Source organism: Pan paniscus, chromosome 12 (genome assembly GCF_029289425.2).
Source record: "Pan paniscus chromosome 12, NHGRI_mPanPan1-v2.0_pri, whole genome shotgun sequence".
NCBI classification, from domain to species: domain Eukaryota; kingdom Metazoa; phylum Chordata; class Mammalia; order Primates; family Hominidae; genus Pan; species Pan paniscus.
In genome coordinates, this window is record NC_073261.2 from 51,516,799 (window position 1) to 51,532,664 (window position 15,866).

A 15,866-nucleotide genomic window follows, 5' to 3' on the forward strand; every position below is an offset into this window, starting at 1 on the left:
TTGAAGCAATCCCTGTTTCAAGATCTTTCACACGCACATTTGGCAAATGTTTGTGAGGGTGAAATAAGGTTTTGTAAGAGATAAAAGCAACTAAAAACAAAGGCAGGCCAGGCTGGAGAATACAATATTCAGGATCCAAAATGCTAGACGCCCCTCCTCCAATCCATCCCAGGACATAGTTGGGCCAAGGTCCAAGTGAAGGAGGCCAAGGAAGCTCCTCAGCCAATGTCTCCAGAGGCCATGGGTCTGCCTGCAGCTGCAGCAGGAGGCCCTGGGACCCCAGGGAGCAGCAATGAGCAGCCAGCTGTCAGCCTGTCCTCTGGGTGGTGATGGAGTTGGAGCTATGAAAGGAGCTTTCAGAGACCCCAATCTTGGCCACCTCAACACAACTTTCCTTAGGTGGCTCACAGTTCCCATGGACAATTTACAAATAGAAGGTGGAAAGAAAGAGCAGGGCCACCCACTTACACTCAGAATAGAACCTTCCAAAATGACTCCTGTGAAGGAAACACATTATTAGCTATAATCTGGTGTATCCGCTTGCTCTCTGTTTTAGATCTTCTCAGCAATTTATAGTCACAGACATTCCTATGACCAGTGGCCGCCTTGGCAAGCTTTGGGGATGTAAGACTGTAAAGAAACAACCCCCTGGCCCCGACCAGCTCCAGGCCCCCGCCAAGCCCACTCGCACAGGAAGGGCCTACTCACAGTTGCTTTCCCGGGTTCAGTGAGCCCATGTCAATCTCCTGGTCAAACTCAGTGCGAATGTCGTTGAGCGAGCCATCGTCCCCAAAGGCCCCCCACTCCATATTGATACACATCCGTCCCTCGTCGCCTTCCACCATGTCGATGTGGCGCATCTCTTCCATGTAGCAGGCGTTGCTGCCCGTGCCTGCCAAAACAAGGGACGGCTATGCACACGCCTGCTCCGGCCCCTTCCCACCCCTCTTCCCTCTTATACTACTGTCCCGAGACTGCCCGGCCAGGGTGGCTGGGATTTCTCACTGCAGACTCTGGGGGCATCACAATACATGGTCTAATCTTCTGCCACCCCCAACTCCATGAGTCCCTGCTCTGCTCTCCAAAGTGACTGGACCATTATCTTCTAATATGAACTACAAAGGAACACCCAGCCCATGGGCCCCTTCTCCCTTTCCAGCCCACACCCCCATCCCTTGGCCAGCACGGGCCCTTCATGCACGGTGTTCACTCACCCACAATGAGACCAATCTCACAGTTGTGGTCATCATAACCACAGGTCATCATGGTCCCAACTGTGTCATTCACCACAGCCACAATGTCGATATCAAAGTCCTGTGGAGACAAATGGGAGGGCTCTGACCTTCATCATCACAGAGGGCGACTTTCCTAACACCAGCTATACATCGCTCCTCCTCCTCACCCTCCTCCTTCTTCTTCTCTCTCTCTCCCCACTCCCTCCCCATAACTCCTCCTGTGATAAGACTTTCTTATACTGTGATAAGACTTTCTCCTGTGATAATTCATTCTCTCTCTGAGCCATTCCACTCCCATGTCAATATCATTCCAACTTTCTTACTTGGAAATCACATTCAAGTCTTCTTCAGGTTAAGAATTAAAGAGCTTTTCTTGTGCCAAGGCTAAGATTATTTATCCATTTGATAATCTAAAAACCCCCAAAGCAGCAGATCACATACAAAATTATTGAGTACATGTGTCAGGGAAAAGAGAACTCTCCTTAAGCTCCACGTAAGCAAACAATGATGAGTCAAGGACACTCAGGGAGTCTTCAGGGTGGACCCAGAAAAGCCCACAGACCCCAAGCTCCTGCCACCCCACTCACCCCTCTCCTCTGGATGGCCTTCCGGATCAGAGCCACAACGTCTCTGCCTTCCACTCCACTGGACTTGAATCCCTTGGTCCATGAGACCAGGAAACTCTGGAAAGGGACCAAGAAGTGAATATTGATTTCGCACTAAAACTGAAACTCACACCACACCCCTCAAACCTCCGTCATTAGCAGAGACCTCTGCCACTGGGGTAAAGTCATGATTGAATTTGTGTATTACTTTCTGGCTAGCCTAGGAAAAAGAAACTCAGGACAACTGGCACTATAAGACACAGTCATGTGCCGCATAACAATGTTTCAGTCAGTGACAGATTGTGTATACTGCGGTGGTAACAAGATTATAATAGAGCTGAAAAGTTCCTATTGCCTATTTAGATACACAGATATCACTGTGTTACAATTGCCTATAGCATTCAGTACAGTAACATGCTATACAGATTTGTGGCCTAGGAGTTAACAGGCTGTCCCATACAGCCTAGGTGTGTAGTAGTCTATACCATCTAGGTTTGTGTAAGTGCACTCTATGATGTTTATACATAAGTGAAATCACCTAATAAAGCATTTCTCAGAACATATCCCCATTGTTATGCAATACATGACTGTACTTGTGTCCTTACATCATTAACTCTCCAAGTATCTTTCTTCCAAGGGTCTTTATCACAACACTTTAGACTGGGGAGTTCCTGATTTCTCATTCCTGTTTCCGTGGAGGGGATAAGGATACTGTGCAATGTGTGTGGGAGAGAGGGTGATAAAGGGCACTCCTAACCCCCCAGATTTCTTCACCAACCCCCCCATCGACATATACAGTCACCCAGAAAGGCAGAACTTCATCTCCACAATCCTCCAGTGCTACCACCACCACAGCAGGTGGCTCAGAAGTCCCTCTCAGCCCTCCCAGCCCCAAGAGTGAAGCAACAAGTGTCTGAAGAGCCCATCTTACCTCGTCTAGTTTAGTCTGGTGGCAGGGGAACGAGAAAGTAAAACCCAGTGGGAGCTTCTTGTCTTTGATTTGTAGCTTATCCATGAAGTTAGCCAGGCATTCGGCAATGTGGTCAAACAGCTAAGGATACATGACACAGGGTGGTGAGCAGAGAGGTCGAACAGCATAGAGATTAAGGGCATGCACTTCTGGCTCAGCACGTAACTAGCTGAATGTGTGCAAAACCCATATCTCCTCTGATATCTTCATTTGCTCACCTACAAAAAGGGAATTATACTGGACCTGTCCTCATGGAGTTACGAAAAGGAGTACATGAGTCAATACATAAAGGCTTAACATTAGTTTTTGCCCACTAAATATTGTCCCCTACTTAAGCCATTTATCTAAACTGCTGTCAAGATAACCCTGTGAGGTAGGGGAAATCATGGCCAACATTAATCAGAAAGTCGCTTCATGCCCGGGGAACAGAACATTCTTTGGTGGCCCTGTCAGAAACCCACTGACATGGAAGCCCAGTTGACGATCATACCAAAGGCCAGCCCATCTTGCTGCCAAGAAGTATTTTAGTACCCCTGTCTCTGGTGATGGGGTGGGGGGTGGTTTGCAGGGACAGCATTCTCTGTTGGCATTCTATGAACCAACTTAACAAAAACAAGTAATTTTTATTTTTTTTTCTCCATTCTAGAAAACTAATCTCCTGAGGGCAATTCAAAGAAGTTATCTGTTTTCTAACTTTCTAAACAGAACATCCAGTAAGTCCATGAAGAGCGCTGAGAAATAAATCGTATTTTGTGGGTGAGCAGCCTCACAACCGTGACCGCACACACTCACTGTGCAGGACCCAGAGCTCCTAAGCCTTAAAAAAGCTGTATTCATAATAAGCCAGGCTTTCAATCAGCCCCAAAGCCCACAATCCCCTGGCGTCCTTCTTGCCCCCCCCCTCCCACACGCTCAAAGAGAAGCTGCTGACCCTTTAGGTGAAGGCTGAGACTAGAGGCATTCAGGTGTAAAAAGTAAGCAGAGGCCAAAGAGGCTGGGCAGATTCCAAGGGCCAGGTTGACTAAGTGGCAAAATCTAAAAGCCAAGGTGGGTAAGAGGTCAACTATCCTTTTCCTATCCAGGAAGGTGCAAGAAGATTCGACTAAACCATGGCTTTTCAAAGTGTGCTCCTGGAGCAGCAACCTCACCCCCTTAACCTGGGAACATGTTAGAAATGTACATTCTAGGGTCTAGGCCCCCCCCGCCCACAGACTATAGCAGAAACTCTGGGGGTGGGGCCCAGCCATCTGTTAGCAAGCCTTCCACCCTCCAGGTGATCCTGGAGCAGTAGGTTGAGAACCACTATGCCAAACCACAGAAAGTTTTTACATTTATAAAGGAACTGAGAGGTTGGGAGAGGGAAGTTGACAGACCTGTTGGATCTCCTGATGCCTAGGGTATGGTCAGCAGGAGGGACCCAGGAAGACAAGACCACCCCAATCTGGAAGATGGCCAGATCTAACTAAACTTCCCACATCCATTCTGTCTGTCCCTCTGTCTGATCCCATGCAAAGTTAACAACAGCTGAGGCTGAACCTTCGACCTCCAAACCAAAACATTTTCAAGAGCAAAGGCTGGGGAGGACAAGGCTCTCTTGCCGTGGGGATCACCAGTGCAGGTGAGTCAGCTCCCTTGAACAGAGTTCAAGTATTTTAACATGAAAATAGGGAAATATTCAGCAAATTCTGTTCTGTCGGGAAGGTGACTAGAGATGAATTATATGATGCATATATTAAACAAATTCCCAGCACCTTCTTCCTGGTACTCTAGTCAAAATGATCTTTAGTACAAATAGTTTTTATCCCAAAAAAAAAAAAAAAAAAAAAAAAGGGAGATGCATAAGTTGTGCAAAGAGATAAGGCCAATCATCAAAGACTGGAGGTGGGGGTTAGAAGGGGGAAAAGCAAAATGGTTTCTCCTCCCCCAGCTCTGATCACTGCTTTCTTTCCAGTTGCGCTCCTAACATAGGAAGGTAGAGAAAAATAGACCGTGAAGAAGCATTAAATACTGCTCTGCCCAATATAGTAGCCACTGGCCATCTGTGGCTATGTCAATTAATTAGAATTTTTAAAACAGGCCGGCGCAGTGGCTCCTGCCTATAATCCCAGCACTCTGGGAGGCGAAGGCGGGCAGATCACTTGAGGTCAGAAGCTCAAAGCCAACATGGTGATTCAAAAAATTAGCTGTCTCTACTAAAAATTCAAAAAATTAGCCAGGCCTGGTGGTGCACACCTGTAGTCCCAGCTACTCGGGAGGCTGAGGAAGGAGAATCGCTTGAACCTAGGGGGCGGAAATTGCAGAGAGCCGGGATGGTGCCACCGCACTCCAGCTTGGGTGACAAGAGTGAGACTGTTTCAAAAAAAAAAAAAGAAAAGAAAAAAGAAAAGACCTTAAAAATTTAGTTCCTCAGTCACACAAGCCACACTTCAAGGGCTCGATGCCACAGGGTCATCGTATTGCACAGGGAAGATAGGAGACAGTTCCATTGTTGCAAGAAGTTCCACTGGCTAGTGCTGGGTTCAAAGAACCTACATCTTTTCTCAAGTGGGAAGAGGAGACCTTCTGCTTCCTTGAATTGGAAGACAATCTCGTTCTCTTTGAGGAGGATCTATGGGTAAGATGCAGAGAAAGAGCTAACACCTTCCTGTCATAAAAAGGCTCAAAGGGCATCATTTTATGAAGTTAAAATGGTTTCCTTTTCCTTACTGGTCTGAAAATCTGCTCACTTCCCTTTCCACGAGATATACTTTTAAAATCTTAAAGTGGCTGCCATTCAGGTTTGCAATCCACTGCTCTTCAGGAGAAGTTAATGTGCCGGAAGACAGACTTTACCGAAGGACCCCCATTGCCCAGGTTCACAATTCTTCAAAAACCTTTGCAAGTTTGGGATTCCAAGATTTGTTCTTAACCAAAGTGTATATTTACAATCCATTTGTTTTCCTTTAAGTAAAATACTGATACCAAGTACCAAAAAAGGGGGAAAATATGGGAAAAATAGCACCAGTAATTCCACCACTAAAATAGCCACAATGAACTTCCTTTCAGCCTTTTTTCCAAGTGTTTTCTGCTGCTTTTAGGTACACAGCAGTCTTTCTATTCCTTAGGATCAAAGATACCTATATTTTCTTCTAGCTTTCTTTCCTTTTCATTTTTAAATAGCGTTTTTCACTTACTTAAAATCTTTCTAATATCTCAACAGTTTTAATGCTCTTCAAAGTGGGTCTCATAGTTGTTTTTTTTTTAATCCGGACTATACTGTTTTTCTTATATATTGCATGGAGAGCAGATTTTCTTGATACCCTCTAACTAGGTGGTCTGAGCAATTTTAAGGTTTTTTCAAGAAGAACTTCACTCACATCTTGAATGTTTAAAATGGATTTTTTTTCTCAATTGGCAGAGATGCACTTCATTGTCCTTGCCAGGCTCTAGGGATGACACTGCAGGGACTGCAAGGTGCCTGGGCCCTGCATGTTGTCAGGATACAAGCAACAGGGAGGGTGTTGTTCTTGTAAAACTTAAAAATCCACCTAACAAGTCACCATCACGTTACAAGTCTTTTACATAATCACAGCCAAACTTTAGATGTTATTGTTTGTTTTGTTTTGTCTTAACTAGTTTACTTGGTTCTTAAATATTTATCATCTGGGGGATGTGGCCCAAGGCAGGAGATCGAGGCAACGGGAAGAAATGGCAACCACATCCCCCACAACAGGGAACAATGCAATTACTAGCCACAGAAAGTGACAGCACAAGAAGCAATTAGATAAACAGACAAAAACCCCTGTGAAAAAAACAGGAAGAGTACTAGATTATGCACCAGCACTATGCCAAATACTTAACAGGTATCATCTCCTCTAATCTACACCACAATCCGTATACTATCATCCCTTTTTACAGATGAATAAACTGAGGTCTATCACTTGCCCAGAATCACATAGCTAGAGTGCCTGAATACAGGGCCCAACCTCTTTAATACCTCAGCTTGGTGCAGGCATAGGAGTGGCAGTGGAAGGGCCGCTACCCTCTGTGTCCCTCCTGACGTTATACTGGAGCCACGTGACAACTTCGGTAAAGCTCAAATGCCCACAGCCCTAGGGATGCAGCCTCCCTTCTCCAACCCCAGCATGATAACAAGGAAAGCAGGTTTACCTCAAGGCCACCCCAAAGACAAATAATGAGTCTAAAAATATCTCCCCAGCGTGTTCTACTCATGGTCAGAAATTCCTTTCCCAGGAGGGAGCCTTGTGTGGGAGAGGGAACAGCCGACCAGGAATCAGAGGGCTTGACCTCTTCCAAGCCCTGAGGCCCGAGATGTGACAACACTGAACAGCGTCTTACTTGGATTTCATGCTTCTTCTCTAGTCACTCCTTTTAATACTGAGTACATGTTGGGTATAAAATACAACCAGAACAGCCTGAGCTCCGGCTGAGAGGGAGCCCTTACAGCTGTGCTGGCATCCATGAGTGTCTTGGGTGACTGCCTATCCACACGCTGGGAGCGGCTGGAGAAAGTACAGAAAGAACATGCCAAGGAAGTTTTTTGTCACCAGGGGCCGCCCTGAGAGAAGGGTCATACCTGGGTGCCACTGCCTCGCATGATGTCCTCAGGGATGGCATAGATCTGATTCTCCATCTCCACCTTCTGGAGCCCATTGTCCGTTACTTTCACCCAAAGCACACGGAAGTTGGTCCCTCCAAGATCCAGAGCCAGGAACTCTCCGTGTTCTGCAGAGAAAGGAAGGGCCACTATTAATTTTGGGCAAAATTCTTCCAGGAACCAACCGAGACTTAAAACTCCAAGTCCCTCCAGGAATATCTGTGGGTAAGGGGCGGCCAGTGGGATTCACTCCTCTACAGACATTACATATAGTCTAATTTCATGCTATACACCTTTACATTATTATTTTTTTAATTCTCAGAGCTTTATTAAAACTGGAAACTCACAGGACTGTTTTTTTTTAAATCCCTCACTCCCTTCCCATCCTTTCCTCTGAGTCTCCAAAGTCAATTGTATTATTCTTATGCTTTTGCATCCTCATAGCTTAGTTCCCAATTATGAGTGAGAACATATGATGTTTGGTTTTCCATTCCAGAGTTACTTCACTTAGAATAATGGTCTCCAATCCCATCCAGGTTGCTACGAATGCCATTAATTTGTTCCTTTTTATGGCTGAGTAGTATTCTGTCGCATATACATTACTTTTATAATTCAATCAACAATATAAGACAGTTTCGCATCCAACGATGTGCTCACCCCCTCCTGAGAGCCGACTACCTCCTCAGTGCTTTCAGCAAGCCCCATGCCAGGGGTGCATGCCTCCATCCTGTTCCTCATACCCCCAGAACACCAAATTGCAAGCACAGTATTAAATTTACTTTCTAATGTTTGCATATTATGTTTGCATATTGCAATTGCAGTACTAAATTTACTTTCTAATGTTTGCATATTATGAGGGCCATGTCCTGCAGCAAGATCAGAGGGGTCATGTGATGGAGTGGAATGAGGTCCAACACATTGAGGCCTGGTGAATAAGGCAAGCAGGTGTCCCCTCAAAGGATCTCAGGCTTATCAGAATGCAAGAGAATGCTGACCCCAGAGCATGTATGTACGACAAGAGTCAGGCCACTGAAGCAACAGAAAAGCTGTGAGGGAGCAGGAAAGAGAATGAGTGAGACTCCAGAAAGGAGCCACCGACACAGGTGGGTGAAGACTGTCATGTGTCACTGGGAAGGTGCAGTTCCTACCCTCCAGGAAACAGCAGTGTAGACAGGAAACATCCAGATCCTGGGTGATAATACCACCGACTATGGGGAAGGGCCCCATTGTGTGGCACAGAATGAAAGTGCTGAAGAGGCGCGGAGCCTGCAGCAGGGCAGGGGCTGGCGGAGCAGGCAAGGCGCATCCGCAGGTGACTGCCCCAACTGCGAGCAGCACCGCCAGTCTTCTGCTGCCCTGCCACAACCTTCTCAAAGGATACAAGGATACAAGGCAATTTCCTGGGGGGTTCACTTATTGGCATGTTTGTCAACACTCAACCCCTTTCCTGGTGGGAGAACAGCACTGAAGTGAAGCGGAATGGGTCAGAGGTCAGGGAGATGCTCTGACTCAATAACCCAAGAATGTTTGTTTTACACCCAGGTGCACTCAGCACCTCCAGCACTTAGGCCCTGAGAAAAGTCACATCTGCCCAGCTCCCTGAGAACACCACCCACAGTCCCTAGGGTCCCAAGAGGGAAAACGGTAGACATCATCCACCAGAGACCACACAACCAGAAGTGTGTCAGGCGATGTGACACACGGAGACTGGCTCTGGAGCCCACATCACCTGCTCCAGAACCCCGGCCACTATTTAGCAGAGGCAAGTTCCTGAGCCTCTGAGCCTCAGCTGCTTCATCTCTAAAATGGGAACATTGCATCTCATTGGGTTGCTGTGAGGGGAAAAATTAGACACACAAGTGTGGTGCGGGACCAAGAACTCAGGACACACTCACTAAGTACTAGGTACTCTCTCTCCGGGCTCTAGGCAGACCCTGTGCCACAGCCTCACTTGACTCTTCCAGGCCAACGAAAGCAGAAGGGATTGCAGAAACCTGTCCAAGAAAAGTCACTGGAATTGGCTCCAGTGACGGCAGCATTCCTCCTTAGGGGCACTAATTTTCCATTTCCTGCCCAGTGACTAGAGGTGGCCCCACCACTAGCTACAGCTGCGGGCTAGCTACAGCAACATCGCCCTCATCTGGGGTTAGCCTGCCTGCCTCATGGCCATGGGTGGCTTTTCCAGACACTCCAGCTCTGAGCCTTCCCTGGTAGTGGGAACTCAGCCAAATTCTAGGAAACACAACGTGGTGGCTGTCATGAGGGATGAAAGGGATATCAAAGATGAAATGCCTCATCAGCACTCTCAAGTCCAGGATACACGCGATCCGCTGAATCAGTGACCACAGGGGACCGAGGTGGCGAGGCTGCCCCTGGTGGGTCATCATCCGAGGCCAGCCCAGCTGGACTCAGAGGCCACAGCTCCACCAAGAACGGGTGGTGTGCAGGATTTTCTGATGGACTGAAGGGAAAACACAAATAATAAAGTATTGCTGATGAACCTGTTCCCAGGAAGGAGGTCCTCTCTTGCTTTGCTTATAGGACTCCTCTGGAACACACATTCCCTGACACCCCTCCTCCCTGCAGCCCTCCTCCACACACATAGGAAGCCACAACCACCATAGCCAATGACTGCATTCCTTCCAAGTCCGGAATCTGAGGCAGGCCTAGCACTGTGACTCGGCAATCCTGAGACGGGCCCTCTCCTAATGCCCACGCATGAGAGGCCCCCACAGAGCAGTGGTTAGGCACTGGATCTCAGACAGGTAGGCAGGCCTCATTTTGAATTCCAGCTCAGCGGCTTCACTACCTGTGTGGTGTGGGCACATCACAGGGCTCTCTGAGCATGTCACCTCACCTATAGAACAGGATTCATAATGCCGACATCTCCCAGCAGTTGTGATGCTTACGTGAAACACGGACTATGTTGTATGTGAACATATAGAAACACACAGGCTGGGTGTGGTGGCTCATGCTTGTAATCCCAGCACTTTGGGAGGCCAAGGCGGGCAGATTACTTGAGGTCTGGAGTTTGAGACCAGCCTGGTCAACATGGTGAAACCCTGTCTCTACTAATAATACAAAAATTTGCCGGGCATGGTGGCGTAGCCCTGTAATCCCAGTTACTTGGGAGGCTGAGGCAAGAGAATCACTTGAACCCAGGAAGTGGAGGTTGCAGTGAACTGAGATCTTGCCACTGTACCCCAGCCTGGGCAATAGAGCCAGACTCTGTCTCAAAAAAAAAACAAACAAACGACAACAACAACAAAGAAGAAACACAGTAAATTATTCCTCCGTTAATAGATCCTATCAAGGTAGTTGTTCCCTTTCTCCCTGTCAAGGCCATGGAGATTTGTGGCATGCTCTGGTGTCCAGTAAGGCAGGACAGAGGTTTGGTATAACTATAAGTTGGCATTAATTTGTGGGTGCCAAAAAATGGCATGTCCAGAGTAGCTACAACATAGGGCTCACGTGACATGGCTATAAACGCACAGCAAATACCATTGCCAAGGACTTTCTTTCGTTCTTAAGAAGGTCAGATCTGTTTCCAAAAGGGCTCTAGTGGCTCTAATGGCACTGTGGAGGGCTGGGATAGCACAAGGAGGCAGCTCAAGGGCTGCTGCCATAGTTCAGCTGAGCAGCAGTGAGGGCATGAGCTCCAGGGCCATGTAGGGTGGCCAACCATCCCAGTTTGCCCAGGATGGAGGGGTTTCCTATGACATGGGACTTTCAATGCCAAAACTGGGAGAGGCTCGGGCAAATCAGAACACTGGACTGTATTTGATCCAACCTTAGAGCCTCTGGCTCTTCCTTGTCACTCAATGCCTGAGGCATGCAGCCGTAAACTTGGAGGTGGGTCAGAGTCACAAACGCATACTTTCACATTCAGTTCCTGAACCAGCCCTATATTTATAACTTAATGCCCCTAAAGGGACCTGCCCTTTCTGCCCTACAATATCATTTCCAGTGGCCCCAGGTAACTGCACTGAACATTCCAATCATCCTCTATGGGGTGACTCTGGGTTGAGGGGATCTTGTTTTTTTCCTTTAGTTTTCAAGCACCTGCTAGCACACAACAGTGGACTGCTCTGAGAATGTATGGCATATACTCCAAATGAAACGAGGACCGAAAAGATACATCTCCAAGTCCTAAGCAGGTAATGCAGCAAGACATAGGTCTCAAGGCACGTATTTTCCATGTACCCGGAATCGCCATGATCACTACCACACCTGGCAGCCTCTTTTTAAACCCCAGGATTCCAATTACTCCATTACAATGCAATGCCGGCCACCATTCAAGAGCTCAGCCATACAGAAGTATTCAATACTCCGTGTCATTAAAGGCATTGAATCACAGTTAATGCTGGTGTCTGGTACAGACTAGGAATGGAGTGATCTGATCTTCTACATCATTTGTTTTCAAACCATTTTAAGCAACAGAATGCTTATTTCCAAATAAAATTGGTGGGCCAAATGCCACAACGTAAAATAGAGAAAAACAGAGCTGCTCCAACTGAAGGGAGGGGTGTGGAACACGTAAAACACATGACTGGCACCCTAAAGCTCCTAGGACACCTCTTGGAAAGCACCACTCTGGTGCTCTTTTTACCCAGGAAGTGTTTCTTAAGCTCCAAATACGTGCCAGTCACAGAGAGGTGTAATTAGCCCCACAGATGTGAAACCACTCTTCAAAGGGTTAAAACATGATTATGTTTCAATATTGTGTAAGCTTTGAGCATGTTCAGCTTTTTAGGCAGGCAGACCTGGGTTCAAATCCCACTCTAACATGCATTAGCCATGTGGCTTTGGGCAATTTATTAGAAATCTGACACTCAGATTTCATCATCTGTTTTAAAAGGGTAACGATAACCTCCTTCTAGTCAGCACCTCCCTCCACAACCCAGAACAAGAACACAGGAAAACACACACATATACATGCACACATACACACACACACACACCTTGTCAAGATTCAGTGCAAGGAAGTGTAAGGCGTTTGGCACAACGCCTGACAATGTAAGTGCCATCTGCTGTACTGAGGCTATCTATCAGTACAATCTTCTATTTATATTGCCTGGACTACGTAAGTCCACTAATTAACTTGCTGTGTGCTAGCTCTGGATGTATGTCTCCACTGTACAGTTGTTAATATAATGCAGAGCAACCAAGATAAGGGCTTCCTTCAGGTTTAACCAGCTTCCATGCAACGTATCACCAGCCCGGTCTCCCTTTATCACATCATGTGCTTGCATTATATGGCCCGATATCTCTAATTGTTTTGTCTACATGGGCCTTATCTCCCCAGCACAACTTTCACTCTTCAAAGGGCACGAGGCAGCTTAGCACACTGCTGCTGCACAGAGGACCAAGCCTCGGAGAGGACTGTTGAATGAGCTGAACAGCTAGGCCGAGGTTAGTAAGAGAAGAATCCACACATTGTGCTAGCAGCACACCACCATGTGCCACTGGTGGTGTGCTTAAAAGCCCAGGCATTAGCAATTCGGCTGGCCAAGTTCCAATCCCAATGCTGCCACTTGCTCACTGTGACTTTGGGCAAGTTGCCTAATTGCTCCAAATCTATTGTCTTTTTCTGTAAAGTGAAGTTCAGCGTACCTACCACTGCATGACTGTAAGAAATGATGAGATAGCTCAAACACAGCGTTTAGCACAGTACCTGGCACTAACGATGTCTACAATTTTTATCATCATCATCATCATCACCGTCACCATCAGCATCATGGTTCCCTGCTCTCTCGAGGGTTTAAGTCTGGCTAGAGGATGGAGGTATACTTACCTGTGAACATAATTCACAATTCAGAGGTGAAGAAGAGTCAAATGATCGATTTGACACTGCCTTACCCTCACTCTGTCTCATAAGGCATAGTTATAACCAAACGATCTTGCCAAGACAAGGGTGATAAAGGCACCACAAAGTTACTTCATTTCTAAGTTAGAACATGCGGCTGGCACATTTTCAGTTGGGTTGTACTTGAGCTTCTTATTTTAATGATACAAAGCCAACTCGTATTTAGGATCCATTTAAAAAGATAATCATCTGATTTTCCCTAGAAACTTTTGTTCAGCAGTACAAGCCAATGTAAACTGTGAATCTTATGGCCATGGAGTCAGGACTATCTATGCTTACATCCCAACTGTCACCATCTGACCACAGGTGACCTTGGCAACCATCAATCCTTTTTTAGCCTTGGTTGCCTCATTTTTAAAGTGAGAATGACTCTCTTGTAAAGTTTTTGTGGAGAGTAAAACAGATTTATGTAAATGGCCTAGTACAGACACCATGGGTGCTCATTAAATGCTATCAATTCTTCCTGCATTCACCTTTTTTTTTTTTTCGGAGTCTCACTCTGTCGCCCAGGCTGGAGTGCAGCAGCATGATCTCGGCTCACTGCAACCTCTGCCTCCCCAGATTCAAGCGATTCTCCTGTCTCAGCCCCCCAGTAGCTGGGATTACAGGTCCATGCCACCACACCTGGCTAATTTTTTATATTTTTAGTAGAGACAGGGTTTCAACATGTTGGCCAGGCTGGTCCTGACCTCAAGTGATCCACCCACCTTGGCCTCCCAAAGTGTTAGGATTACAGGCGTAAGCCACCGTGCCCGACCCCTGCATTCCCTTTTAAGATGGAACTGTCCTCTGAAAGCCAGGCCCCTATGTGTGGCCCCTATGTGTGTGGTGGGGCCCCTGACAGAACTGTGTTAGGGCTGGTACCACAGTCACACGCAGGGTTGTGGCACAGATTAGGGCTGCCTACAGAGAGGTCAAGATGGTGTGATTCCTAGCAAACGCAAATGAATGCTTTCTTTAATTAACTCTCCACTGAAAAAAAGAAACAAGGACATACAGACAACAAATGCTGTTGAGGATATGGAGCAGGCAGAGCTCTCATACATTATTAGTGGGAGTATAAATGGTTCAACAATTTGGGGGAAATGTCTGGCAGTTTCTAAAAATTAAACATATACCAAATTCTATGAATGACCCAGTAATTCCACTCCTAGTTGTTTATACAAGGAACTAAAAACGTGTCCACAAAAGGGCTTGTGCAATAATGTTCATAGCAGCTTTACTCAAATAGCCAAAAACTGGAAACTGCCCAGGTGTCCATCAATATTCATATCAGATTCTAATCATACCATGGAATCAGCAGCCAAAAGGAACGAGACACTGATAGACACAACACAGATAAATCCTACATTATGACAAATAAAAAAAGACTTGCATAAAAAACAAATACTGTATAAGTCGATTTACATGTGAAGTTGTGTAACAGGCAAAACTCACATATGTGGAAAATAGTAGAATGTGATTGCCTCTGGGGGGATCAGGTACAGGGATTGACTGGGAAGGGGCTCAAGGTAACTTTCTGGGGTGATGGTAATGTTCTGTATCTTGACGGAAGTTTTTTTTAGTTGTATACATTTATGAGGTGCAAACATAATTTTGTTACATGGATATACTGCACAACGGTGAAGTCAGGGCTTTTAGTGTATCCAACACCCACTACATCCATTAAGTAATTTCTCATCATCCACACCACCCCCCACCCTCCTACCCTCATGCCCCCACCCTCCTACCCTCACCCTTCCAAGTCTCCATGGTCTATCATTCCACTTTCTATGTCCATGTGGACACATTTTTTAGCTCCCACTTATAAGTGAAAACGTGCAGTATTTGTCTGTTTTGGAGCTGTTTCATTTAAAATAATAGTCTCCAGTTCCATCCATGATGCTGCAAAATACATTATTTCATTCTATTTTAAGACTGAACAGTATTCTATTATGTATATATACCACAGTTTCTTTATCCAATCATCTGTCCATTGATGGGCATCGACTCCACATCTTTGCTATTGTGAATGGTGCTGTGATAAACATACAAGTGCAGGCATCTTTTTGGTATGATTTCTTTTCCTTTGGGCAGATACTCAATAGTGAGATTGCTGGATGGAATGGCAGTTCTATTTTTAGTTCTTTGAGAAATCTCCATACTGTTTTCCATAGAGGATGTACTTATTTACATTCCCACCAACAGTGTATAAGCATTCCCTTTTCTGATGGAGGTTGTATTAAACAGGTGTATTTGTCAATTCATCAGATAATACTCTTTTTTTTTTGAGATGGAGTCTCGCTCTGTGGCCCAGCCTGGAATGCTCTGCCTCCCGGATTCACACCATTCTTCCTGCTTCAGCCGCCTGCCACCACGCCTGGCTAATTTTTTGTATTTTTAGTAGAGACAGGGTTTCACCGTGTTAGCCAGGATGATCTCGATCTCCTGACCTTGTGATCCGCCCGCCTCAGCCTCCCAAAGTGCTGGGATTGCAGACATGAGCCACCATGCCCGGCCTTCTATTTATTTTTTTATCAGATAATACTCTTAAGATTTATTTCACTTCATCTAGATCTTACATCACAAGAAAATACAGCAAATATTGAACTCT

The 15,866-nt window shown here is 46.1% G+C and overlaps 1 protein-coding gene across 2 annotated transcripts in view; it reads right to left on the bottom strand.

The window, feature by feature from the left end:
- The window catches only part of HK2 (hexokinase 2), a 62,644-nt gene that overhangs the window by 18,203 nt on the left and 28,575 nt on the right, over nt 1-15,866 (bottom strand). For both annotated transcript variants that reach the window (XM_003810321.5, XM_008962671.6), the window contains exons 3-7: nt 7,387-7,535; nt 2,772-2,891; nt 1,823-1,918; nt 1,215-1,314; nt 709-892 (exon numbers count right to left, since the gene is read on the bottom strand). In XM_003810321.5, coding sequence (XP_003810369.1) covers nt 709-892; nt 1,215-1,314; nt 1,823-1,918; nt 2,772-2,891; nt 7,387-7,535 — 649 coding nt within the window. The remainder of the gene's footprint in view (nt 1-708; nt 893-1,214; nt 1,315-1,822; nt 1,919-2,771; nt 2,892-7,386; nt 7,536-15,866) is intronic.